Source organism: Crotalus tigris, unplaced genomic scaffold, assembly GCF_016545835.1.
Source record: "Crotalus tigris isolate CLP2741 ecotype Arizona unplaced genomic scaffold, ASM1654583v1 scf7180000019254.217656, whole genome shotgun sequence".
Lineage (NCBI taxonomy): Eukaryota > Metazoa > Chordata > Lepidosauria > Squamata > Viperidae > Crotalus > Crotalus tigris.
Genome location: NW_024097456.1, coordinates 27,501 through 54,564, shown reverse-complemented (window position 1 = coordinate 54,564; position 27,064 = coordinate 27,501). Strand labels below are relative to the sequence as shown.

Below are 27,064 nucleotides of genomic sequence, written 5' to 3'. Positions count from 1 at the left end.
GAGATATTTACTCACAAAGCACTACAGCCACAATGTCTTAATATGTAAGCTGGCAATCAGGTTCACTGGGATGGAGGTAGGGTGAAATTTCCCCAGTATTTCCTTAAAAGAAGCAGCAGATACATTTCTGTTGCTGAAACAAGCCAGAGAAAGTCAGGCTTGACTCTTAGTGACCATTTGATTAGATTTTTCTCCATGTTTTAAAATGCTGGCATCCATTTTAGAGCAAGGTTCAGGTCACTATGAAGAAACCAGCATGGAGGAAGTAAGACCAACTTACAATAAGCCACAAGCAAGTATGAAATATCATTCCCAATTCTTCAGCCAGAACATGGACAATTTCCTGAATGAGGTTAAATCCTTCATTTTTCATTCCCATTGCTTTATTTAGATGGAACTCATGGCTACTGCTACCGCCAGCACATACCACACATATACAAACAGTTTTCTACAATTCCTAGATTGTCACTAAGCATAATATTTAGTTGCGCACATGTCCCTCTCATTTCCTATGCCTGTTTTTACCATTCATGTCTCATTCATTTAAGTTCTGCACCCATTTTTATTTTATTCCTTGTGACCAACAAAGGCTCCACTCTCCTCAGCTACACGTTAAGCAATTTGTCACAGGACCAATACTGATTAACCCAAGACAAACTATGGACAATAAAAAAGGGGGCACTGGACAAACATCAAGAATAGGGAGAGGAGGCAGACGGACTGGGTAGGAACACAGTATTGAGAATCTGGCATGGCAGTATTAAATTGATGTCACTCATGGCTCAGCAGCTGTTTCATAAGCTTATCTTAGTAGTTTTAGCTTTGCTCATAATAATCTTTGGAAGGTAGGTAACCTCAGAGCTTTCAAGTATTTATTCAGTTGCTGGCATCCTTAGTAAAAAGTTTTTCACCAATGTTGACACAATATTTATACTGGGTTAATAGTCTTTCCTTATCCCAAGGGAATTGTGATGCTTTAAATGGGGAAGGCAATTCTAACAAATTTTTAGTCCCATCACTAAACTACAGTCCCACAGGATTATATCAGAAAAGTCACAATTAAAATGATGCAGATTTAACACATATTTGTAATGTCAACCTGCCCTCAGAGCAGAAAATCCCTTTCGTAGGATATTTGCAACAAAGTGGAGAAACACTGATAGCACTTGATCAGCACTGCCTTATGTCTAGTGGCTGGAAATTATATTTAGGATTAATGGTTCCTATCCCATCTCTTCAGCCTTCTCCTAGATCAAGCTGAGATGGCAAAGGATGACAATTAGCAAGATCCACAAATGTGGCCTGGCATTGGGCAGCTCTAAGTCAATCTTTCATTCATTCTCTTTTTCTTCCTTTTGGCCTTCTCTGCAGATCCGCGTAGTGAAAGCGTTCCGTAGTTCACTCTATGAAGGGCTGGAGAAGCCAGATACCAAGACCTCCATCCATAATTTCATGACAACGCCTGAGTTCTTGATCAACGACTACATCCACAACATTCCTCTCATTGACGATACAGACGTGGAGGAGAGTGAGGGTCCCCTAAGACAGCACTTCAGGGCCAGCCCCCCACCATCTCCCAACAAGAACAACAATGCCATTGACAGTGGCATCTACCTTAGCACCGATGTCAGCAAGACACCTACCTCCTCATGCAGCCCAGTTAGCCCACTCCACAGCATGGAAACCTCCCTCTAACACAACCCTAACATGCAGCCAGTTGAATTGACTTTGTTCACAACAGAGGTGTCCATTTCCTCCTTCTAGGAGGTAGGCTAGCTAAGGAAGGATGAAACCCGACAGGAGATGACCCTTCACCTCTTGACTCAGTGGAGTGGAAAAGGACAAGGTTTTTGCCATTGGATGGCTCAGACAACCAGAGACATGCTGACTTGATGCAAGGAAAACAAACCACAGAGGGGGAAAACAGTTTTCTTACTCGAGAGATTTGGGCTGAGTCCCAGAGAGTGTACAGGAAAACCACCCATTTCTCTAATCTGTTCTTTGGGGTATTTTTGGACGCAACCACACTCACCAAACCCACAATGATCCTGCAATTGAGAGGTTGCTTTGATTTTTCTTGTGGGACCTCTTTTTTCTCCTCTCCCCCCAATATTTAAAAAAGAAACTATATTTACACCAGAAAAAGGAACAAAAACAAAACAAAAAAAGAAAAAAAGAGGAATAATCTACACAACTATTATCCATATATATATATATATATATATATATATATATATATATATATATATATAAAATACCAACCAACAGATGTATTAACGGATTTTCTAACCATAACGCATGCCTGTTATCAAACTCTCCTTTCTTCTTCCCCCTCCCCCAATGGAATTTCAGTTTGGGGCAATTTTGTTTTTTAAAAAAAGAAAAAAATACATTGTTTGCTGGAGCTTGTATTTTATATCAGGATTTGCCAGGAAAAAGAAAGAGTTTCCTTTCTGTTAAGAGGGGAATTGACTGTGGAACAATGACTGAGTAATCAAAATGAATTTTTTGGGGGGGAGGGGAATTGGATAGTGCAGATATAGTATGACTGAAAATAGGGTGTGATTGCAGTGACACAAATTTGCACCTTTTCAGCTAATTTCACAAAAAGTGACTGAACGTGAGGTCCCTTTTGGGGGGGCACTTCTCTTCTTCCCCCGACCACTGCTCACAATCCGTATGCTTCCTATAGGTACTGATTTAACCAACCAACACCCAATAACTGAACAGTACAGAGAATTTAGGGTGCAAAAAGAAGATAAAGTTTCCTGTTGCATAGGATCACTAAATTAGAGCATGCATTATTTAATAGATTTGTCAGAAAATTATATTTCTGAGAATCATTTAATTTTCAAAACACCAACAACCATCACAAAGATTTCTACCCTCATGGTTGTGAGAAAACCTAGAAATATATACATGCAGTGATTGCACAAGACTGCATGGCCTATTATGGCTACTCACCTCCAAGACTGCAGCTTGACCTTACCACTTTAAAATTATTTTTATATTCTATCTTATTCCAGAGACTATTAAGTTATTACAACTTTGAAATGCCTTTTTTGCACTGATTGGGAGGATATTTCCCTTCAGCTACTCTGTGCTAATTCTGAGATTCTAAACAGATTCTAAACTTTCATGACAAAACTTGCCTTGGGTCCAATTCTTTGTACATGAGGAACTGAACTCAGCCTTCTCAATCAAGCAAATTCAAACTGCATCTTGGAGAGGAAAAAAAAGGAAACCCTGCCAATAAGACAAAATACCACAATCAAATGTTCACAGAGGGTATGGAGGAACATTATGGAAAACATATGGAGTGATCCATAGGCAATACTGAAATAAACTCCATTTCAGGGAAGCTGCCTTGGAAAATTTCCAGTGCCAATACTAATGTGTGGAAGAGTGCATATTATGAGTCCTTTATATCTCCTGTATCAAATGCTCAAGAAAACTTTGAAGAGAACAGAAATAGCTCCTGAATATGTTATACTAATCCTCTGAGTAGACTAACCCTTCACTTATATCCTGCCAGGAGCTCTGAGTAGCCTGATATGGATTATTCCATGTTAACTTTACAATAATCCTGTGCTGGCTGAGAGTAAATTAGCAAGTTGCCTAAGGCCACTTGTGGTTGAGTAAAGACCACCACATTTAAAAGCTTCAGTAATATAAGTAAGGCCAGTTAAGGAGAGACATACTGAAAATTACCACACAGCATCAACTAGGCCATATGCTAATCAAAATTCAAGAGAGTACCAGTTTACTGGATTTTGTCACATATAACTACACAATTATTTTTATCCCCAAAAGGGCACTGGGTTAAACATGATTTCAGCATTTTCCCCCAAACAATACAAATCTAAAATAACTACACTAACAGTAAAAGTTGATGTCATGGTAGCTAATAGAATGCTGCATAAGAGGTAAAGGCTGCTCTAGCCAGGGACAATAATTATGTATGGTCTTAAATGAATATGAGGGTCCAGATCCTTTCAATATAAAAGTTTGCTAAAAGCTTCAATACTAATAGTTTTCAAACACGGAGTGGCACCAACTGCCACCTGAAAGATATTCCTGGTTCTCAGTCAGATAGGCTGACCAAGCAGTACTTGGGAGTTAAAAGTGGATTGGGCAGAAATCAGGCCACAAGAGGGGTGAGGGACACACATCCTCAGATGGTTTGACTTAGGCTGCACAGATGAGATCCTCGAGAACTCTGGCAGTGTCATCTTCCTCCACCCATGACATTACAGCTGACCATTCGTCATGATTCAATATGTTACATGTTTTGTATTTCCTAGGGCAAGCCTGCTTGAAAATACCAGCTACAGCACTATCAGAAAAGCCATCCCTCCTTCGGAAGGGCAAATGCCAAACCCATCTGTAAATCTTTGTTGCTGTCTTTTCTTTCTAAGAACAAAAATAACAAAAGCAAGCTTTTTTCTTCTTTTTTCTCATCTGAATGTTTAAAAAAAAAAATCCAAAATCTTAAAATAATTTAGTTTTCAGGGAAGGGGAATGGAGCCAAGGAACACTTTTGTCTCAACCTGGGCTTCTTTTCATTCAATACTGTAGATATTATTGATAGAAACAATTATAAATATTTAAAAAAAAATATTCAGAGAAAAGGTCACTTTGTCGCTGTAAATTTGCCAGCCATTTACAAGTACGTTTTGTTCACAACTTGGGAAGGGAAAGGACATTCACTCCAAGGGGGAAGAGGGGAGAAGAATCCATTCTTGTTGGGGACATTTCTTTTCTAAACCATATTCTAATGGGAAGAGGATGAAGGGTTTTTTTTAAAAAAATAATAATAAATAAATTTAAAAACCAGTGCTTGTACTTTTGTTCTAATGGAAGATACTGTGCAAAAAATCCACAAGCATAAAGCTGGAAGTAGACAGGAAATGGTTTATTAAAATCTTAGCTCCACCCTATTCTTATTTCTGTATGCAGATTATCTGTAATTCAATACTGGAGCCAAACTCTAGAAGCTGAAAATCTCAGACTTAGTCCTTGGCATCAAAAGGAAGGACTAGGAAAGATCAATACCAGAAAATCTGAAGCATAATGAACTGCCAAACAATGAACTACTAGGTGTTACCAATTTACCTGAATCTGTTCCTATCATGCTCTGTTCCCTCCTTTCAATGCACGATGTATTTATGTATAGCTCCTTAGATCCAGAAAGAAGACAGTTTAGGATCTGCTGGTAAATCTCTGCATAATCCAAAACAGATTACTAAACATATCTGATTTCCAGCTGTTTAAGAGCACCAGAAACAAAATGATTCTCCATCGCTATAGAATCTGGGGCAATAGATTTTTTTCATGGAAAGATTGAAAAGTTCCATTTAAGTTCTGTCGTGTATCTGGAACAAATTCCCAACTCAATTTTTGAATTCTGCACCAAATTCTAATTGGTGGTTTGCATGGATGTATGTATATGGTGTGTGTGTTTTTATGTATATGTTGTGTGTGTTTGCATCTGTGCACGTACTCGTATATTACAAATGCTTAGCAAACATCAATTTAGAAATGGCTGGAACAAAGGGCTTCAGAATTCATGAATGGCCAACTGGCACAGACAAGCAACCACCAGAAACAGTGGGCCATATCTAAGTAACACCTGATGCTCCAAGGAGACTAGCTACAGCCTAATTAGGATTCCATTAATATCTATCTCTAATTTATTTATTTATTAGATTGATTTGTCGCCCATCTCACTTCAAAATGATTCTGGACGGCTTACATTAATGCACTGTTACCCAATTCCTAGAGAGAAGGTGAAATTAAAGAGTAGCTGACTTGTAGTATATTTTCTTTAAAAGTTGAGTCAACTTTACTCAGACTGCCAGCACAACATTCTCTGCTTTTTTGCAACAGAATAGTATTCATAGTAACTAGATCTGGCTATTCTGTTAAGAGAAGAAATATGAATGCAGCAACTGAATTACACGAGGTACAAGATCTGTTGTATGGATGTTTGGAGGGCTGGGAGGAAAAGGCTACAAGGTGTACACAAGAACTGTTTTGCAGGATCTGACTGAAGATGTGTCTCCTTCAAAATTTTCTCTCCAACACAAATTAGGCAAACATTAAAGATATTTTATAATAAGATATGGGCAACGTGATGGCTCAGCAGTTAAAACGCTGGGCTTGTCAGCTGGAAAGCCAACAGTTCAAGACCCAAGCATCGTGTGACGGGATGAACTCCCATCTTCGCCTAGTTCCTGCACACCTAGCAGTTCGAAAGCATGCAAATGTGAGTAGATAAATAGGTACCACTTCAGTGGGAAGATAACAGTGCTCTGTGATATCATGCTGGCCACATGACTGCAGAAACATGTTCAGACAGCGCTGGTTCAATGGCCCTTGAAACAGAGATAAGCCCCTATAGTTGTTACGAATAGCAGAGTAAAATCCACAGGGGCTCATTTCCTTTCCATAGTAAGACACAGTCAGACAGATGCCCCATGGCTGTCCCCAAGAAATAGTGCTCAAATGTATACCTAAATATGGAAAATTCCTTTACCATCATTACTAATAACTGAAATAATTGGCCTCTAAGAATTTACCTAGTTCTTTTTAAAAGTTGCATTGTCTTCCATTGAAATGTGTTGAAATGTGTTGAAATTATCACATATCATGACTTAGGGTTTCTCTGCCCTAAATCCACCACTATTCAGTATCAAACTGGATCAAACTGAAGCTATACAATGTTTCAAAAGAATAACCCATTTTTTTCTTCTATTTAAGCTTTTCTCTCATTTTTCTAAACTTCTAATCCTGCTACTACTTTCCAAACTAATAGTGCAATCCTAAATAGATCTATCTAAAATCCATTCAAATGAAAGTGGGGCTGAACCAAACCTACAAGATTGCACCATAAAAATGCTAAATTCTTAAACCTCGGTAGAAAACTATCACAGCAAGTCTTTTTTTTTCTTTCCAAGTCAGTGCAATGCCAAAAAGAAATTATGAAAGGGGGCTCAGAAATCTGTTCATATGTCTCTCTGTCCATCAGCCAATTCTCTGAAAATTGAACAGAAGGAAGCCAAGTGTGGCATGACAGAGAAAGCCAACAAAAAGATTTGAAAATAGATTGAACTTGGTGAGGGCATAAAAGGGAAAACATTCCAGGGGGAGAAAAAAAAAAGATGGATGAGAGACATAATTGGGCAGAAATCCACAATTTGTTAAACTCCTCTCTCTTGTGCCTGTTAGATACAGATTTTTTATTTATTTCTATTCCTGCCATACCACAGTTTACAGTAATTTCAAGCAACCCAAACATTTATATAAAATGTCCATGGCAGGAACTAAAATATGTAAAATCCTAAAACCTCAGAAGTGTAAACATTACAAAAACAATTGAACTGAGTATCCTTTTACTCATCACAGGCCCTCCAGAAAAACTTCGAAAGACATAAATTTATACAATGGAACGAAAGTATAAAGAGAGAAATTCAAAATGTAGGAGCACTATTTTGTGGTGCTGAAACATTCTTCTTGTGTTAAAAAAATTTAAAATTTAAAAAAATTCAGGAAAACCCAAATTCTTTAAATTTAGCTGCAGGAAAGTATCTCGGATGTTCTCTGTTCCATTAGAGCAGGGGTGTCAAACTCAATTTCACTGAGGGCCACATCAGCATTGTGGTTGCCCTGGGGGGGGGCGGGTGGGTGTGGCCAGAGTGGGTGCAGCCTACTGAGTGGGTGTGGATGGAGTGGGTGTGGACTACTGAGTGGACGTGGCCAGTTCTACATCATTCGTGTCAAAGGTGCCTATGGGGGCCTGGACAGGAATGGGACAGATCTGATGGTCTCTCGCAGAAGGGGATGGGACCGGGGCAAGTGCCAAAATGGCCACCAAAAAATTGTACATTGGCTCCCAGCTGGCCTGGGCCATGTCCAAGGCAGCGGGGGCTGTTCCCTCACTGTTTCCAGGATGGCTTCGCAGGCCACATGAAACCACTTTGCGGGCCACATCCGGCCCCCGGGCCTTGTGTTTGACATGTCTGCATTAGAGGCAAATCTGGAGCTACTTTGAACTGCCCATTCCTCAGTCAGAAGAAAGTAACAAACTGAGTGAGAAGGGAAGTGATGGAGAAATATCATAGTCTAACAACTGGAGGCATGTCTCTTGGGAAGAAGTAAACAAAGTATTTTTGAGAAGAAAAAAATATCAAATTGGCAGCATCTTTCTCCCCTCTCCTCCCTCCCTCCCCCTCCCTCCTTCCTTCTCCCCCTCTCAAATCCCCAGTGATTAATACATTTAATACTATGGAAAGCTGATGCATATAAAGTTGAATTCCAATACTCCCCCAATCACATGACCCAGAGTGGCACACGCTTCCTCATCCAAGCAAATAGACAAACAGAGAGAAAGGTGCAGCAGAAACACAAACATACACAAGTACAGAAGTCACCCGGAAGAAATAAGAGTTCTCCTATGGGCTTAGAAAGAATTCCAGAAGTCATGCTTGCTGGGCTTTTCCCCTCCTTTTTTACTCTTACAATGTTATTTGTACAAAAATTAGAAAAGTAAGCCATGAACCAAGTTCATGGCCTGGCCTGGATCTCTCTCCCTCTATCAACACTGATTGTAACTGGCCCTGGAGAAAGGAGGAGAACCAATACAATACCATGCTGCCCACCTCCAATTCCCAGAGATGGCCCAGAAGGATATCAAATGGCTCTCAGAGCTCAAGAAGAGCCAGGATGGATGTTCCTGCCAGAGGTCATCCGTGAGCATGATCAGTGCTGTCTCAGTCCCAAACCCTGGTCTTCATCCTGACTGAAAAGATGTAGATAATCATCTCATCCACAGTTCTATGAAGTTGCCATGTGACCATTCTCTCCATCACCTTCTCTAGAAAGGGGATATTGGAGACTGGACAAAAGCTGACCAGCTTTGCTGGGTCAAGCAATTGTCCTTTGAGGAGGGAGTGCACCATTGCCTCTTCAAGAGCCAGCAGGACCAGCCCCTCTCTCAAAGAGTTAACTATTGCCCAGACCTACTCACACATTCCCTCCACAAGGCCTTAATTAGCCAGGAAAGGCACAACTCTAACACACAACCACCTGAAGTAGCAGTTGAGGGAGCGCTGTCCACTTCTTCAGATTCCAAGGGCTCAAACTCTTCCCAGATCACTAGCAAGACATAGCCCCCACCACATCCATTGACTCTAATATAAGGTGAGGGTCCAACATACAGTGAATGTGACCAATTTTGTCTGCTACATATACTGTATGTGCAGCCTATAGGTGGACTTTGGCATTGCTCCCTCCAAGAGACTAATCACCTGAAACAGGGCTACTGGGCGACTATCAGCAGACACAATAAGGGCAGAGAAGCAATTACATTTCGTCACCCTTAGGCTACAAGGTAGGCCTTAATAGTGGCTCTAGCTGTGTCCAAATATCTTTGCTCCCTGTCTTTTGCCAGCGACACTTTAGGCATCTCTTAGCCTGCTTAAATTCCCTTAATTCCATCATATACTGCAGGGAATGGTGGAAACCCTGGGCACGGAGAGGCTGTTCAGAAGTGATCCGATCAAAAGCCACTGACACTTTCCATGTAGTCAAGGCTTCAATCGGACCGAGTAGCAGGTTTTCCAGAATAACTCTAAGCTCCCTCTGGAACCCAATGAGTTCCATTAGTCATGTGAGTCAGGCCAATCCAATAGTTATTCCAATCCTAGCATTAATTCTATAGGATTTTCTATAGGGTAGCTCCAATAAAAGCACATAGTTAGTGGGAAAAGGGTTTTTAAGCCTTAGCATTGCAGAGAAAAGCATAAAAAGGGACATAGACAATTTCTGCTTAACACTTTAAAAACACCAGATGGCATTATCAGTCTTTCTCTAAATTAGGAGATAGGATTAATGGACTTCCACAAGTCTACCCTTCTTGGAGATATTGAATATTCCTTATTAAGCATGTAGGCCAAGTGTATTCCAATCACACTACATAAAGACGGGAATCAATTTATAATCAGAAAGAGGCCTTTAACACAAACCAGAAAATTCGAGAACCGAAAACCAAGACAGAATTGGAATGAATCATACCTCCTCTGCACAATTAGCTAGAAAAATGAGAAGATATGATTCTTATCTTCAACTTCTCACCCCAATTCCTTCTTTCAATAACTATTTCTATTATCAGAAGGAACACAAATTCAGGTTACAAACGGTACAGACTTCTTCTGGACATGCAGTATCATTTGACCCAGAAACACAAAAATGCAGCAGTCCAATGAACCTTCTGTTTTTTAAAATCTACACCTGAAGAAAATGCAACAATGGAATCAGACGGTCCGTCAGATACCACTGCAACACACATAGGATTTAACTATTGTTTTAATATGCCACACATCCGCCTAATCAAAAATATCCCTTTAAGGATCGTACAGTGTGATGATCAAGGACTGCTAGCAAAAGATGGAAGAAGTTGGGACTAAACTGAATTTGACGGCAGGGTGTGCCTTAAATGTTTTAAGTTGGCTGCTGGTGTGCCTTAATTGTGTTAAGTAAAATAAGTAATAAGCTGGTGGTGCTTTTACCCTCAGAGGCCCTGAGGTTCTGCTGCTGGTGGTGAATGCCAAGTTGGTCAATAATAAGGCTCATCTCATCTAAGACCTTATTGAGGAAGAGCAAGCCAACCTGGCATGCATCACCAAGACTTGGCTGACTCTGAAGGGGAGGGTGTTCCCCTCTTGGAAAAGTGCCCAGGGGTTTAGGGTTTGACACAAGCCAAGACCCCAGGGCAGTGGGGGGGGGGAAGAGAATCTCATTTAGCTTTCAGGGGACTTGGTCTCCCAAGTTTCTGGCTGTGAGACATTGTTCCTGAAGCTGGGCTCACAGAATTAAATGGGAGTGTCGCTACTATAGCAGCCTCCCTGCTTGAGTGGCTGGAGGCCCTCTCAGTGATGGCAGAGGAATTCAAGGCTTTTGGTCCTGGAGGACTTCAATCTGCCATCCCTGGGCTTGGCCTAAGAAGCAGCCCAGTTCAGTGACTATCATGGCAGCCATGGGCCTATCCCAGATCATCTCAGGTCCAACTCAAGGCGGTAGAGAGGCCACATGCGGGACATTATTGTCAGAACAATGGCAACGTGACTTGGTGGACCACTCCCCCTTGTCATGATCAGATCAAGCCCTGCTGTCCTTCAGATTCTTTTATGCCATTCCCCTCCACAAGGAATAGAATAGAGCTGGAAGGGACCTTGGAGGTCTAGTCCAGCCCCCTGCTCAAGCAGAACCTAAACCAGCTCAGATAAGTGACTGTCCAGTCTCTTCTTTAAAATGTCCAGTGATGGAGTGCCCATGATTTCTGAAGGCAAGCTGTTCCACTGCTTAATTGTCCTCACTGTTGAGACCGGACCCATTCAAGCAACTGATGGACCTGAATGGGTTCCAGAGGGAACTGAGAGATATCCTGGGGGGGGGGGGGTGTTGCAGTCCTGCCAAAGGTCCAGTAACATTCTGGAATCAAAGGGTGGCTGAAGCTTAGGACAGGATCGTGCCTGTACAGCCACTCTTGACCCATCGCTCCCAATCCTCCCTATAGTTCAGAGAAGTTGCAGGTTCTGAAAAGGGTTGAGATGCCTAGAGCACCAACTGGTGATAAACAAGGGATGATTCCAACCAGACACAACTTAGAGCTGCTATTAAGGCCTATCTTCTGGCAGTACAAGCAGGGAAATATCATTTCTCCGCCTTTATTGCATTTGCAGTGTTGCCCTGCGGCCCTGTTTAGGAAACACTTGGTCCCTCCTGGGGCAGGAGGGCATGTGAAAGGGTCATCTCCAGGGCCTCATAGAGGAATTTGTTCAACACACGACAGACAAAATTGCTTGGATTCATTACCTGTCTGGTGCCGCTCCATATGAGACGCCTGGGGAAAAAGTCTTGCCCATTTATCTGGGAAGTTTGATCCTGTTGGACCTGATGAAGTGGACAGGGTCCCTGATGCTGTCAGTGCAACCACCTGTCAATTATATCCTTGTCCTTCCCAGTCGGTGAAAGCCTCCAGAATGGTAATTGCCAGGTGAGTTCAAGCACTGATAAATTACATGAGGTACAAGATCTGTGGCTCTATAAATATGGATGTTTGCAGGGCTGGGGGAAAAAGGCAACAAGGTGTACCCAAGAACTGCTTTGCAGGATCTAATTGATGATGTGTCTCCTTCAAAATTCTCTCTCCAACACAAATTAAGCAAAAATTAAAGATATTTTATAATAAGATACGGGCAACGCGATGGCTCAGCAGTTAAGATGATGGGCTTGTCAGCTGGAAAGCCAACAGCCCGGAGGAGGGATGTTCCTGGGGCCTTTTAAGAGGCCCTGGTTTACCCCTTCCTAAAAAAACCAAAAAACTCCTCTTGATCCCATCTCTACAATTGGTGCAGAATTCTGCGGCGCAGCCATTCCTTGGGGCCCCTAGGGTACCCACATTATACCACTGTTACATGAGCTGCCTTGACTGCCGGTTGGCTTCTGGATACAGTTCAAGTTGGTTATCACCTTTGAAGCCCTCCAAGGTACGGATCCAGGGTATCTGAGGAACTGTCTCACTCCAATGGGTTTGGCCACCCCACCTATCCTGGCAAAAGGGGCATGTTGCACACCCTGTCAGTTAAGGAATATTTGCTGGCAGGATCCAGAAGAGCCTTTTCTGCTGCGGCTCCTGCCCTTTGGAACTCATACAACCAGAGGTGAGATTTGCACTCAATCTACTGACCTTCCAAAAGGGCCCGAAGACCTGGCTCTCCCAGTTGGCACGGGGCCCAACGGGATTGCACCATACTGGAGGTGGCTATCGGATTAAGAGAAGATCCCACCTCTCACCAGGTATGTCATGCTCCCCTCCTCCCCATCTTTTAACTGTATTTTTTATTGTTGTTACATATTGTTCTATCCTTTTAATGCTTGCCAGGTTTTTAATGTTTCTAAGCCACCTGGAGTTGCATCTAGATGAGATGGGCAGCACACAAATCTAATAAATAAATAATTTCGCAACAAGGTCAACACAAAACAATGACTGCACTGAGGCTCGGGAAACTATTCCAGAGACACAAGTTAAATATCTAGCCAGCACATTTTTACTTGAACTAGGTAAAGAATCTTTTTCACTCATTTCCTTATTCCACAAACTTCCATTCAGAACATTGTTCTTTTGTGAGTGATGGAAAATAAGTTACAGATGAACTCCCCACTGGAAAGTGATTCTGTTAGGAGATTCTCAGCGCTATCACGGTGCTTCGCTTGTTCAACTCCAGTGCTGTTCAGTGGGATGCCTCAACAGAAGAGAGTGTACTTCTGGTGTCAATCCCTTCAAGTATCAGTAATACTTTCACCATTATCCCAGCTTGAAACATGACAATTCAGTATAGACTCTCAGCTGGAAGTCTTTCTCTTCACAGCGTACTTAGATCTCTGCATCCAAAGTGTAGACCCGTATCAGTTCCAAGACTATCTGGTCCATGACAGGTTTGGAAAGATCTTCACTGAACACCTAAAACATAAAATAAAATGAGGAAAAAATTTTAGCAAAGCAGGAAAAAATCCGGGTAGGATCAAGTGGGCAAAATATTTTTTCCAGAAAATAAAGTACTCTATAATCAAATATATTTTGCCTACTTTCCCTAACTAAGAGAGGTTTGAAGAATGCAAAAATTCAATCTGACCACAGCTGGCAAAAGGACAGAATGGGTACAAATACATTCATATAAAAAATGATGCTTCCCTCAATTAATGGCCATTCCATTAACAACTGCACTTTATTTCCAAATTCCGTACTGATCACCACAGCACTGGCTTTTATTCTTATCCTGCAAAGAAGCTCCAATGCCTGAAATAGAAGATGGATCTGCAAAGCTAAATTTTGGTTGTTGTTTTTTTTAATATTACGATTCCCAGAATTTTCCCATGTTTTACAACTTAAGATCCATCATCATCTGTATCTGTGAGATTCTACAGTTTTCATAGGGGCAAGACTAAGTCTAAGCAAGGATATGCCCTAATTATCTTAATTAAAGCAGATCTGTGCTCGATTCTCTCATGTTTTTGCAAACAAATGGATTAGGACCACTGAAAAAGATGGAGATTAGCTTTCCTGCCCAATGCCATTTATCTAGCTGAAATTGCTCCGCATATGATATCGATGTCATTTGCTCCATAGAGTACATGTATGCTTTAATTCAATTCAAAGGTACCATGGCTGTATTAGCCACTTAAAAACAAAAACATGTAACCCAGCTATGGATACCTCAACTCATTTCACAACTCAAAATTTTATTATTCAACTAACAACATGCCCAATTGTGAGTACGGACTTAATGAGCATTTTTTTTGAAGTTTTGACTTAGTACAGTGTGTGCATTTAGCTATTGTGATTTGTAAGCTATAGGTAACGTCTTATTGATTTATGGTTATTTACCTATACAATTTATAATTCACATACCTCAACCACTCTGGTTGGCTGACATAAGGTTAAAACCTCGTATTTCAAAACATTATGGGAAATAACGTCATGTTCAACTAACATCGCCTGTCTCAAACGCTCAACAATAAAACCAGATTTTTCACTGTTTTCCTGAAATATCTAGACCTAGGTCAGAGGTAGGCAACCTTGGCTCTTTTATGACTCGGGGACTTCAACTCCCAGAATTCCTGAGCCAGCCATGCTGAGGGAAAAGGGAGAGGTTTCCATGGTGAGCAATGCTGGCTCAGGAATTCTGGGAGTTGAATTCCACGAGTCATAAAAGAGCCAAGGTTGCCTACCCCTGACCTAGGAAAAGATCACCGTTTCCATCCAAGAACCTGTCTCCTCAGCCTGCCGAGGAGCAGGGACCAGAGCATCCCCTGCAAACTGATCAAACAGGACAGACAGATGCTATCTGTGATCTGATCCCAAGCCACAGAGTGGCTTTATAGGTTAAGGCAAGCTTCTTGAAAGTCCTCAAAACCATCGCAGTACCTACAATACAGATTTAACTCTGCTACAGCAGCTCTCACTTGCCAACGTGTGTGGGCTGCCACAATCTGTACCAACTGCGATTTCCAGGTAGTCTTCAAAGACAGCTCCAAACAGAGAACAGTTCCAGTAATCCAATGTTGACATAATGAGGGCATGAGTAACAGATGCTAAGGTTTCACTCTAAAAAAGGACCAGACACCTTAACTGGCAAAACAGTCGGAGCTGGGCAAAGGCTCTTCCTAACCTCCTAGGAAGAACCATGAATCCAGGAGAACTCACAAGTTGCGGTCTACTTCGTATGCAACACTATCCAAAGCCAGTGAATGTTTATGTTGAAAAGCAACCCTGTCTTGCTGGGATTCATGTCCAAAGCCCTCATTAGCTTCACATTTCAAAGAATGACAAGACTTGCAACAAAACTACTCACCACAAATGCTGACAAAATCCTCAGGTGTGAGATGGAAACAAGAGTAGATCAATAACATGTCCAGGGTAGATCATTTTAATCAATCCCCCAACCTTGTTGAGGTCTCTAAAGGAAACTAGCTACAAACTGAGCATGACACAGCACTATTTATCTCATTGCCATTGAAGCCATGAACTTCCAAGTTATTCCTGATCCCATCCTCAGTGCATGGAAATTGAATTATCCTGCATAAGAGCCAGTTCAACAATAGCCCCACAATGAGAAATAGAAACTCAGGGAGATTGATGGACAGCAGGGTGTCTAGGAAGGCAGCAGAATCCCTAGCTTGTTACTAGAACAGAGTTTCAGAAAACACAATCGGCCCACCTGCAGTAGGGTGTCTAAGAACAGCCCATGCAAAAGCAGCACTGTTGCTCCCTGGCTTTCAATGTGTGGCTCCTGAAACATCTGAAACTCTGGATAATTCTCGGATGGGTCTACTCTCCATTCTCAGCTAACCATGTCACAATTATACACATTAAGTGCAACCTAGGGTTTGTTCAAGCTAACCTGATTAAAACTACCTACAGCTCAGTACGATATATGAACACAGCCAGAATGCACAGACCAGGATTGAGGAATTTGTTATATTTCCATGTGTGCTTTTCCTAAACCTGGCTTGGGTTGACAGATACCAGAGGCTGGATCATAGTTTTGTTTTTGACTAAGTGATCTGATTTAAAAATATGTAAGATAAGAGTTTTATGTAGTTTAATGTTTGCTTTGATTTTGATATACAGTATTACTGTATACTGCTTCAAAATCTTCTCTTAATATGGAAAGTTGTACATAAGACTGATTAAAGAAACAGCTGGAAGATCAGTGGGAGGTTTTCCACTTCTGGTGCAGGTCAGGCGATAGCAGTGACTTAATATCTAAGAAACTGCACTACCCACATTTCAGTTTAAAGTGCAGAGTGTCAAGGTTCTGCCTAATGAAACACTTCAAAGAACTTCCAGGCATTGTTTATCCTAAAAAGTCTTTATTCTTTGTGTGACAGAGTGTCGGCACAGCATGGAGGATGCCAAGATCTGAATTTCCCTTCCTTTGCACATAACATTCCAGGCTATTCCCCTCCCCTATTTTGGAGTCGTAATTCACATTTTCCAATCAACCTGGAGGGCAAAGATTCACTTCCGGCTTCTCCTCCTCTCCCACCATCATCTGAATTAACTCTAAAAATACCAGACAGTTCTGCATATCTTGTCAAAGAAATAATATCCAATATTAGCAGCATTGACACAGAGGCTGTGAAGCAAGGATGCTAAATAAATAAGCAAATAATCATATAAACAAAATCCCACACAGGCAAGCTCCAAAACCTGACCCTGTTAGAGCTGAAGGACACAGAAGGCATTTGAACTGCTGTTCACTTCCCACCCTGTCTCCCTTACCTGCCACCACGGTCGCTCGGCTTCAGCATCAGCAGGTACTTCCACTCCATAACACTGCAGAGCAAGGTAAAGGACTGTCACAGCAATATGCTGTGGAGAGTGCTGGAGGCACAGGGTACCATGGTAACTGTCCCGCAACAAAGCCCAAGCTGCTGCTGCCACCGGGGTCCGCTCCCAACTATGCCGATTCATCCAGTGCTTCAGGGACAGTAAAAAATGGAGAAGGTACTGCATAAAGAAAAAGACATCTGTCAGGGATTATTGAAAACATGGCAGCGGCAAAGAACCTGGCACCAACTTCTCTTGTAACAGGACTATTCATTCAGTGCCTAAAGGCAGAGAAGTAAAGACTTAACCCCTTGCCTCCCATGTACTTCATGCACACCATTTCTACCCTATGTCCCTCCTATGTAGCCTGGACCTTATGGGGTTGCTGGAAGGAGACACGGAAGCAGAGCACACGTAGCATGAGCAGCTCACACTGGACAATGCTGTCTCTCAACTCCCAGAAATGTGTGTCCAGCTCCAGGGGGTCACTCCGAGGATGCAAGTACCTGAGAAGAGTAAGGAAAAATGCTGAAATGTTTCTGTTTGCAAGTAAGCTGACTTGGGCCTTCCTCTGAGCTCCCAAGATAATGGTGAACTTACAATCCTCTATGGCTTTCTGACAGGTTGTCTCATTTATGAAGGATATTTTCAATAGGAATAAATTTTACTCGATAGAGCAGATGTATTTATTTTTGAAAATTATCATGGATCTGAAGTTGTTGCTATAATATATAATTACAGGTAGTCCTCGACTTACAATTTATGATCTCTCCCACACTATTTTACAGTTCAACCTACATCATTATTTAGCTAATTCATAAAAGCGACCTTGTGACCCCCTTTGAAGTTACAACAGACCAGAAAAAGGGAAGTTAAAACCCAAAATACAAAGTTCTGACAGTTGGGTCCCCTCCACGGTAACACGACCCCAACCGTAGACACTCAGCAATATGGCCACGTTCTATGATGGTTTTGCGAAAAACCAGCATACACATCCAGTAATTCGACATTTATGACTGCTGTATTCACTTAACAATGCCACAAAAAATGTTGTAAAATTGAGTTGGTTAGATGGCCCAACCCATTTTACAACCATTACAACATATGACTGTAGTAAGCAGGCTCCATCAAGGCTGTATGTTGAGGACTACCTGTATTAGAAAGAAGAAAGAAATTGCCATAAAGCCAGAAAAGAATTTCCCTTCAAGGTCAGCTTTGCTAATCACTAGGGAAGAAACATCTCTCCCACACCACCTTACAGTTCAACACACAACATTATTCAATGAATTCATAAAAGGCTCCGAAGCTATTTACAAACATAATCATTTGGCTCAGATCCCCCTTCATCTCCAGGAAGAATATATAGTATACATAGCAATTCTCTCCTCATATTTTATCTTTCCCAGAACAGTTAGATAAAACAATGGACTCAAAGCTCCCCAACATTATAATGACTGAGTAGAGGTTTGAAGCTGGCCCTGCAATGTAGAATGTTTTGCCTAATTCTGCTTTCCTCATCTAGAATCTAGATAAGGAAAGTTAATTGGGTGGAGAGGGATTGGACAGATAAAACTCTAAACTTCAGGTTCTTCATAGAATATCTAGTTTTTCCCAGGACTATTGTTACTTGAAAGTTCAACTGGAGTTATCCCTGCCTCCTACTTCATGAACATAAACTTGACTGTCCAAGCTTAACTTTTTTTAAAATAGGAGTCTGAGCTCTCTGCAGGTTTAGGAGATTCTGCCAAATCCCACTAAATTCTATATTAAAACTTAGGTTTACCTAATGACCATAATGTACAGATATTTTTTACAGCCTGAAATAGCTTATGGAATTCATATCACAGATACAGAAAAGACAGTTGGCTTACATGATATTCATAGTTTAGATCTCTGGGCTCAGAGGCAAAGAATAATAATTGTTCAGGAGAACCCAAAGTAGAAAAGCATGTGTTATCTTCCTGTTCTATTTATGGACTTCCTGAGGAAAATCTCACCAATATAAGAATGGATGAGATCTTTTTCTAATCCACAAGGTCTTTGAGGTTCCTGAATCTTACAAGGAAGTCTTGTGTATTAAGATGACTTAGCAAAGTTGAAGCTAAAGAATCAGATTTATCAGGGATAAAGTTCATTATATAATTTAAAGCAAATGGACCTATTACCTAAGCCAATCTTCTTCCAAGTATGTGGGGGATGTAATAGCCAGAATTCCTAACTAGTATGACCAAATACTGGGAATTCCACCACATTTTGAAAAGCACCAGGTCCACCTGGCTACCCATTCCTTGATTCAGCAATTACTTTTACTGTAGTATAGGCTCTCTTTACAATGGGAAATGCCAAGCTGCAAGAAGTTGGTTTTACTGATTCTAAGCCACTACTTATTCCTCATCCATCCAGCCTGTCTTTTGTAACTACATATCTTGATCCCGATGCTTATTACCTGTGGCTCACATTGATGATGTCTCTTATCCGCAAATGCTGTTCTTCTACTTTCCCAGCCAGATACAGTGCAGCCATAGCTACCAAGTAAGGATCATACGACTCCAGAGACACCTCCGTAAAAAATCGGTGATAAATGGTGCACGCAGTAGCAATAGGGACAGAGCGCAGGCCTAACTTCACACCTGTTAGCAGAAAAAAGAGATATAGCAAGGAATTTCTAGCTCTTCCAAAAGAATAAGGAAGAAAGAATCGAGACATGACTTCTTAACTCAGAGATGACCTGACCACAAGCAGAGAATGTGATGTAAAAGCCATCAGGAAATTCATCTACACAAACCTCCCTGAAATTAATGGAAGTTGGCAAGATCTGTCCTACTTGCAGAACTCTCATTGTATTAGGAATGGGAGACTTGAGGCCTAGTGGGATATGAAACAACACACCTAAACAACACAGTTGACATTCTGGGGAAATGGGAGTTGTAGAGGTTCAAACCTAAGTATTTTTATCCAGCTCCTCCATCAGAAATCTAGTATTCTTACAAATAAATGCAAACACACTGGAAATGTCTGCATGTCTCAAGTATAAGACATAATTAAAACCAAGTAAAAGTCATATCTATTCCACACTACTTCATGAAGCCAACCAATCTAATAACTTGCATTGTCTTTGACTTTAGATCTATCCAGGAAGACCCCCTAACTCCAAGTGCCTCACAGATCAGTACTTCCTCCCAATACAGCAACTTCTTTTTCACAGGATTTGGGCATTACTAGCCAAGGAAGGCAGATATTTTAATCAGCAATAGCAATTGTTCACTCACCTGCTTCCATGATGAACCTGCAGACTTTGAAGTGAGTTCTGACATTTGCAGATAGCTGGCTGGTTTCCGGCAGTCCAGTGGGATTCATGAATGTTGGTTAATCTCAAGATGATCTGCATAAGCAAGGAATAATTTAGGAAACACTCCTCCTTTACAGAGCTTCTATTATTCTCTCTACAAACAAAATTCTCACAAGTTGCTATTAACCATATTCTATTTCGTTCCACTTTTTAACTGGAACTCAAACAGCTACCCATGTTTTCTACTCCAGGGTGAAGACAAATCTAGGAAAAGTTGCATTTTCTGTGTATTGAAGGCCGGCTGTAGAGGAAAGATCATAGCTTTCCATCTCCTTATAGAACCAACTAGAAATCTAGGGCAGAACTCCTAGAATAGGGGATCCCTACGCAAGATGATATTCCAGCGGGTGTGAAAACTTGGGTTTAGAAGTTTCAAAATTATAATGTATATGTATAATTTGTTGCCGTTATTTCGAACTTTTGTAAGGGGTGTGAGAATATATCAGAAGCATTCTAGGGGTGCGGGGTATAGAAAAGGTTGTGAACTGCTATCCTAGATGGAAGGACTGTAGAGCTAGCATTCTCGACCCTATTGTGGCTGTGAAATATTAAAACTTAAATACTGACTCTGAAAACTTCCCAATATTCCTTTGAATCTACATTTAAGGGAAAGGGTGTATAGTACATCAATATGTTTTACACAGATCTTTGGCAGAAGTGAGCTAAAAGTAAGACAGTAGTCCATCAATGGAGTTTTAGTCTGTTCTTTTGGGGAGAACAGACTAAATTGCAGAGAATGGCTGAACTGATGCAGTCAATTCATTTATTTATAGGCTACTGCAACTGTGCTATTAGCTCTGCACACAAAAATAGCAGTGTTTTTTTTAAGGGGATAGGTCCCCAACAGTAACAATTTGATGAAGATGAAAAGAGACACACAGAAAGAATATATCATTTAATAGCACACACACACAAACACATAACTCTTTCCAAAGCTGGAAGGCCTACTCAGGACCGGCCAGAAGTCGAAACTTTCGCGACGTCGTGAACTTGACTGCAACCCACCTCCGCCTGCACGAGATGGTTGCATTTGATCTCACCTACGCTCGACCCACCAGGCTGGACGGACGATTTGAGACCCGGAAAAGCCCCGGGCACAAGCAGGGAAGAGAGCACTAGCAGGCGCCGAGACCCTTCCTGCTCAGTCTGTGTCCGGGCAACTAGGCGCCTCGTGCCCGGTCGTCAGGCCCTCCCGGACCACTCTCGGGCATGGTCGCCCCGCCTTTTGTTCGCTATCCTTTAAACTCGCTTGAGAGAACCAGGCCAGGGAGTCCCTCCCGGTGGACGCGTTGGGCCAGCCTGCACTGCCACCCCAACACGCCCGGAATGCGGCGCAAAGCGGAGCCTCCCTCCCCGCCGAGACAGACAAGCGGCGGCCGAGCCAACCATACGTCCACGTGGACCATCACGTGAGAAAGGCCTGAGAGGGCGCGCGCTGCAGCCGGCGCTGCCCCTTTGTACGGAGGATTGCGTTCGGCGCGCTGCTCTCGCGCGTGCGTGATGCCTAGGGAATCAAGCAATGGAGGAGGCTGGTCTCGGTCTTTTTGTTTTCCGGGACTTTTTCTTTTTCCTTTTCGCAGCATACGCAGTGGAAATGGTATTGTGAATAATATTGTAAAACTATTTCATTAGAAATAGCGTTGTAAAAACTGGCTGCTTTCACACATACACGCGCGCTGAACCAAAAACCATTACTTGATTGTGTTTAAACTATTGTGCACACAGAGCGTTACAGCTTAAATGGGATGTTGGGAAAATCCATGCTTATCCAGTTAACCGTGGTTAAGCAAACGTGAATGTATGTGAATAAAGCCTAACTGTGTGAATATAACTTATAACTAGTGCATTTTTCTTTGATAGCTTTTATTAGTGATTAAAATGCACTAAGCCAGTTTTTGCTGCAAAAAAGGTAAAATGGTCACCCGTTTGGACTCTCGGGTTCAACAGGCTGGTTTTCACCAAAGTGCAAGGGTCTGAATTCCGCAGGAAGATCATCCCTGGCAAGGAGTTCAGTAGTGCTAGAAATAGCAGAAAGACATTAGTTTGGATGATCCTTGACTTTAAATATTTTATAGTTTGCGTGTAGCCAGCTGGAGATAAATAAAAGGAACATTTTTTTTTCAAAAATAATAAATACAATATAGTTACCAAGCTGTGGATTGTACTATTTAGTGAGTTACACTTAGCCATTTGTCAAGACCTCTCTCTTCCAACTCAGTTTGAATTAGTTTCAATGGTTCCTTATTTATGTATTTTATCAAATTTATATAGCCACCCATCTCCCCAAAAGTAACTGGATGGGTATAGAGCAAAAAATATAAAAAACTATAAGCATACCAAAAGCATTCAATAAACAAGTTTTAAAAAACATAACCCCCACACAAGAGATTAGATTAGCAGGAAGCCACTTCAACATTTCACCAATCCTTTTAGAGACCCCAGGTCAGATAACATAACCACATCTTGAGGACTTCAGGAAAATTAAGTAGGGAGGGAGGTGTCCTCACTTTGGGGGTGCAGGGGGAGAGGAGAATATTCCATAAGTTGGGCACCAGGGCAGACAAAGCCTGCCTCCTTACCTCTGCCAAATGTATTTCCTTGGCAGGATCCATAGCATGACTCTCTTGCCAGATCTGATGGGGTGAGCAGATGTAATGAAGAGAGTTATCTTTTTTAAATGGTATTGTTTTTATTTCTCTTTTATTGTTAACTTACTTTGCCCTATGGATGGACGGACAGATAGAATATACGCTATACATTTTCTGCAACAAAATGTTGGTCACATCCAAATAAAGCAAAGGGAATCAACCAAAGGGCTATCCAAATCGATAGTCTTGCGTGATACATTTCATCCTCCTTTGCATTGGATGTGATATAATACTATAAGCCAGACTCAAAGTTTTTATTCTAGTCTTCTGAACATGCTATCTTTTTCTGGTTTCAGATCATTTATAGAGGGGGACATTTTTTGTGAGCACTCAATTATGTTGAAGGGGACAAAGTGGATGGAAAGCAAAAGCAGAAAGCTGACTCAGTGACTCCTCACAAACACCTGCTGGATACCAGAGGAAAGATCACAGGCTGCTGGGCTTGGGAAGGAGGTTATCTTATTACACACTTTCAACCACGGAGAAACATTTTTAGGCCTGTCTTGTGTCATATGTATAGTATTTTGATGTATCACTAGTGGTATATATTCAGAAATCTTCCTGTATATCACATCCAATGCAAAGGAGGATGAAATGTAACATGCAGGACTATCGATTTGGATAGCCCTTTGGTTGATTCCTTTTGCTTTGGCATTCGCATGCAGCATCTCAGGAAATAGAAATGGCAGCCAATGTCTGTCTTGGCAAGCCATCTGTTTCATTCATACCAGATCAATGACAGAGTTGAAGGGAGAGTAGATTGTAAGAAGATGGGCACAATAATTTAAAATGCAGATGATTGGCAAGTTCTAGTAATGGAAGTCAAGGAACACAGTGAAACTATAAAGAAGAACAAATTAATAACAATAGATAAGGCAACCAGTTGTAGAACTGGCAAAAATGAAGTAGTTTCTGCCTTTATATTCGACTATCAACAGTAAATGAAGCAGTAGTCAAGAAATATGCTGCAGACAAGCACTTGTTAGATCCTGGAAAATATATTCAGATGTTGGGATGTGTCTCCATCTACAAAGATCTGGATTGTGCAGGCAATGATGATCCTGTGACACTACATAGAAATGAAAGTTGGACTTTGAAAAAGCTGGATAGAAAGGGTATTTACACTGTTGAACTTTAGTGTTAGAGAAGACTTATGAGAATACCATAGATAGCCAAGAAAACAAACAAAAGGGTCATTAAACAAATAAACCTGGAAATCTCACTCAGGGCAAAAATAACAAGATTCAAGTTATCATATTTTGGACAAATTATATAATGACCCAGCTTCCTTGCAGAGTCCATAAAGCTGGAAGGGTGGAAGGAAAGAGAGTAAGAAGAGTTTCAACAACAAGGTGGATGAACTCAGTAATGATGGGCATTACTGAAGGGCAAGTTTGAGGACAGATCATCCTGAGAAAGTTTATCTACCCGTATATGACTGCTAAAAGCTGATATCAACTTGATGGCACGTAAACAATTCAACTGAAGGGAAAAGAGGAGGCAATAGTCATGACTTGATTTCTAGAATTAACTCACTTTTTTCAAACTCCTGGATGCGCTGGCAGCTCTGCTGCTGGATGCTAACTAGTAACAGCTCCTCCTCCATATCCCTGCTATCTGTTTAAGGGGTTTTCTTCAAGCAAAAAGGCATCAAGCTATTACGGTACTCTGCAAATTTCAGCTCAGAAAGAGCCTTAAAATATCCTAAAAACCAGCCAGGTTTTAGCCCAAACCTTCTCAAAAAGTAATCTCCCCAAATTTAACATTTCCATTTCTACTTCCTATGTACACATCTAAAGCTTTACTATGCTACCACCTTATTATTTGTGGAAGTTTTATTGTTGTTTTTGAAGATTATAGCAAGAAAATGCTTGTAAATGTATAACTGTTCTCAGAAAAATATTTTCTTTCTGGTGGGACACATGATTGCTGGGAAGTAGAACATGAAAGGTTGAGAACCATTGAATTAGAAAAGCACAACTAAGTAAATAAGTACTGCAAAACATGAAAAAAAATTTAAAAGATATATCAAAATAATTCACTAGAGGGTGCTGTTTAAAATTCACTTACAAATGAATGGTTTCATTTGCAATGTAATTTCAGCTTTATCAATATAAACAAATTTTCTACAAGTAAAATCCATTGACTGAAAGCAGTTGGTTTAAAGCCTAAGTAAACAGGAAGATTGTGTTGCACATGTAGAAACTTAAGTGGTTTTAACCAACCCTATTTTAAGAAAAAAACAATGTATATCCAGGTGAATAGGGTGAATAGAATAGAGCTGGAAGGGACCTTGGAGGTCTTCTAATCCAGCCCCCTCACTGCTTACTTCTCTCCATGTGGATGTAGTACCGCTGAGGACTATTCATTGAGTACAGTTTGCCAGCCTGCTACAGATCCATCTGGTGGTGATGTTGTCTATTCCAGCTTTTTCTAGCTTACCAAGGAGTAGGTTGTGGTCTACTTTATCAAAAGCCTTACTGAAGTCTAAGTATACCATGTCCACAGAATTTTGCTGGTCTATTAGTTTAGTCACTTTGTCAAAGAATGAAATAAGATTGGTTTGGCATGATCTGTTTTTAACAAACCTGTGCTGACTGCTAGTTATAAAGTTTGCTTCTAGTTTTTTCACAGATCTGTTTTTTGATTATCTTTTCTAGAATCTTCCCAGGTAATTACAAAGAGCATGAAGGGATTTGAAACCTGGGCATGATAGAAACAAAGAATACATCTGTTGAACACAAAATCCAGAATTTAAACCATTCCAGTTGAATATTGGGAATTTTTCTCCTAATAATAAGAATAATCAGATAGGTGAACCAATTGCCAAAAGGGTAATGGCGCTCCTTCTTTGGATGAGTTCAGGTTTAGATGTCAATCCCACTAATTCTCCCAGTAGAATTAAACAATTGGATTGGTGCATTAAGTAAAGAGCCAGGGGCCTAAATGGCCATTTCCCATTCTGATTCTGTAATGAGATACTCAGCAGCTCTTTATAGCATGAATTAAACCATACTTTATAAAATCTAGTGGAACCAAAACCAAACCAATCACATGTTGTCTGTATATTTTGTGAATAAGGGCATTCCATTAAGTAAAAATGTTTGCTTTGGCTTAACATGTTATGCAAACACTGCCATTGCAGTTTGTTAATGTTTGGGGTTAAAGGTCAACTGTTTGGGGGCTGGTAGGATCATTTGGAAAGTTGAGAGCATGTGATATTTTATTCTCATGGGTGCTGTGAGATTGCACAAAATAGCTCCCATAGGGACCTAAACAATGACAGAGTATTGATATAGTAGAATACTATGTACTAATATTCTGGGCTACTGTGAATATATCCAAGCAAATCCTTATAGTTCACTTCCAAGAAACTTTTTGGGGGCTCATTTGCAATATGCTAGCTTCCTTCTTCCCTGCTGTTTCAGATAGGGCAGGATGCCTGGTAGTTAGCAAGAAATAATAAAAAATACATTGAATTTTATCCTATAGAGAGTATTCATTTATCTTGCCTCACTGGAAAATTTCCAAAAAGGACATTTAAAATGTTCCTTAGCACTCCAGTCAGATTCTAGATCAGGGATGGATAATCAATAGAGTAGACCATATGTTCCCCCTCCCCCCCACACACACACACAAGAGACTGTCATTGAGGTTTTAACATGGTTCTAAGTGTGGGAGTGGAAGTTATGTCCCAAAGGTGCTTTTTCATGAGGCAACTGAACTTTCTTTTTTCTCTTTGAAGATTTTTCGCTTCTCATCCAAGAAGCTTCTTCAGCTCTGACTGGATGGTGGGGAATGGAAGGATCAGTCAGAGCTGAAGAAGCTTCTTGGATGAGAAGCAAAACGTCTTCAAAGAGAAAAAAGAAAGTCCAGTTGCCTCATGAAAAAGCTTCTTTGGGACAACCATGACCTGGATGACTGAGAATCTTCATAGACGAATGAAAATAATGTTTGGGAATCCTCGTATTACTTTCCCTAACTTTAATTCACTCTCAAAGGCAGAGAAATGTCATCTATGCCCCTTCAAGTGATGTCATGGCATCACTGGATGGCTTAAAGCCTTTCAGAAGGGCAAAAGTGTGAGTTGTGATCTCTGACCTCTCAAACATTGCTCACTCTTGGACTCGATTTCAGGGATATGCAAACAAGCTAATTGAATCAGAAAATAGG

At 41.0% G+C, this 27,064-nt stretch overlaps 2 protein-coding genes across 11 annotated transcripts in view; one reads left to right on the top strand and one right to left on the bottom strand.

Moving 5' to 3' along the window:
- Window positions 1-2,193, top strand: part of ATP2B3 (ATPase plasma membrane Ca2+ transporting 3) — a 129,005-nt gene extending 126,812 nt beyond the window's left edge. For 5 of the 7 annotated variants that reach the window (XM_039361337.1, XM_039361338.1, XM_039361339.1 and 2 more), the window contains one exon: window positions 1,372-2,193. In XM_039361337.1, the coding sequence (XP_039217271.1) occupies window positions 1,372-1,695 (324 nt within the window). In that variant the 3' untranslated portion in view covers window positions 1,696-2,193. The remainder of the gene's footprint in view (window positions 1-1,371) is intronic. The other 2 variants (XM_039361342.1, XM_039361343.1) reach the window with 2 other exon arrangements.
- Window positions 2,194-13,086: 10,893 nt separating this feature from the next.
- CCNQ (cyclin Q) lies at window positions 13,087-21,618 on the bottom strand. Of its 4 annotated transcripts, none has more exons than XM_039361348.1 (6): window positions 21,155-21,618; window positions 20,164-20,276; window positions 19,341-19,524; window positions 17,268-17,400; window positions 16,847-17,074; window positions 13,087-13,522 (listed from the first exon to the last, which is right to left on the bottom strand). In XM_039361348.1, exons 2-6 carry the CDS (start codon window positions 20,249-20,251, stop codon window positions 13,436-13,438), a joined length of 720 nt encoding a protein of 239 aa, XP_039217282.1. In that variant the 5' UTR covers window positions 20,252-20,276; window positions 21,155-21,618; the 3' UTR covers window positions 13,087-13,435. The 4 variants fall into 4 exon arrangements, with proteins under 4 accessions (XP_039217282.1, XP_039217280.1, XP_039217281.1 ...); XM_039361346.1 differs by having other exon boundaries at window positions 21,168-21,617; XM_039361347.1 differs by having other exon boundaries at window positions 21,249-21,617.
- Between the last annotated feature and the right edge of the window lie 5,446 nt (window positions 21,619-27,064).

Bases quoted from the DNA above. Each gene is read 5' to 3' on its own strand.
- CCNQ (XM_039361348.1), bottom strand. From the start codon at position 20,251: ATGAATCCCACTGGACTGCCGGAAACCAGCCAGCTATCTGCAAATGTC. The intron at 19,525-20,163 runs GTGAGTGAACAA...TTCTGCTAACAG, and splicing joins CAGGTTCATCATGGAAGCAG to GTGTGAAGTTAGGCCTGCGC. The intron at 17,075-17,267 runs GTCCAGGCTACA...TTCTTTATGCAG, and splicing joins CCTTCCAGCAACCCCATAAG to TACCTTCTCCATTTTTTACT.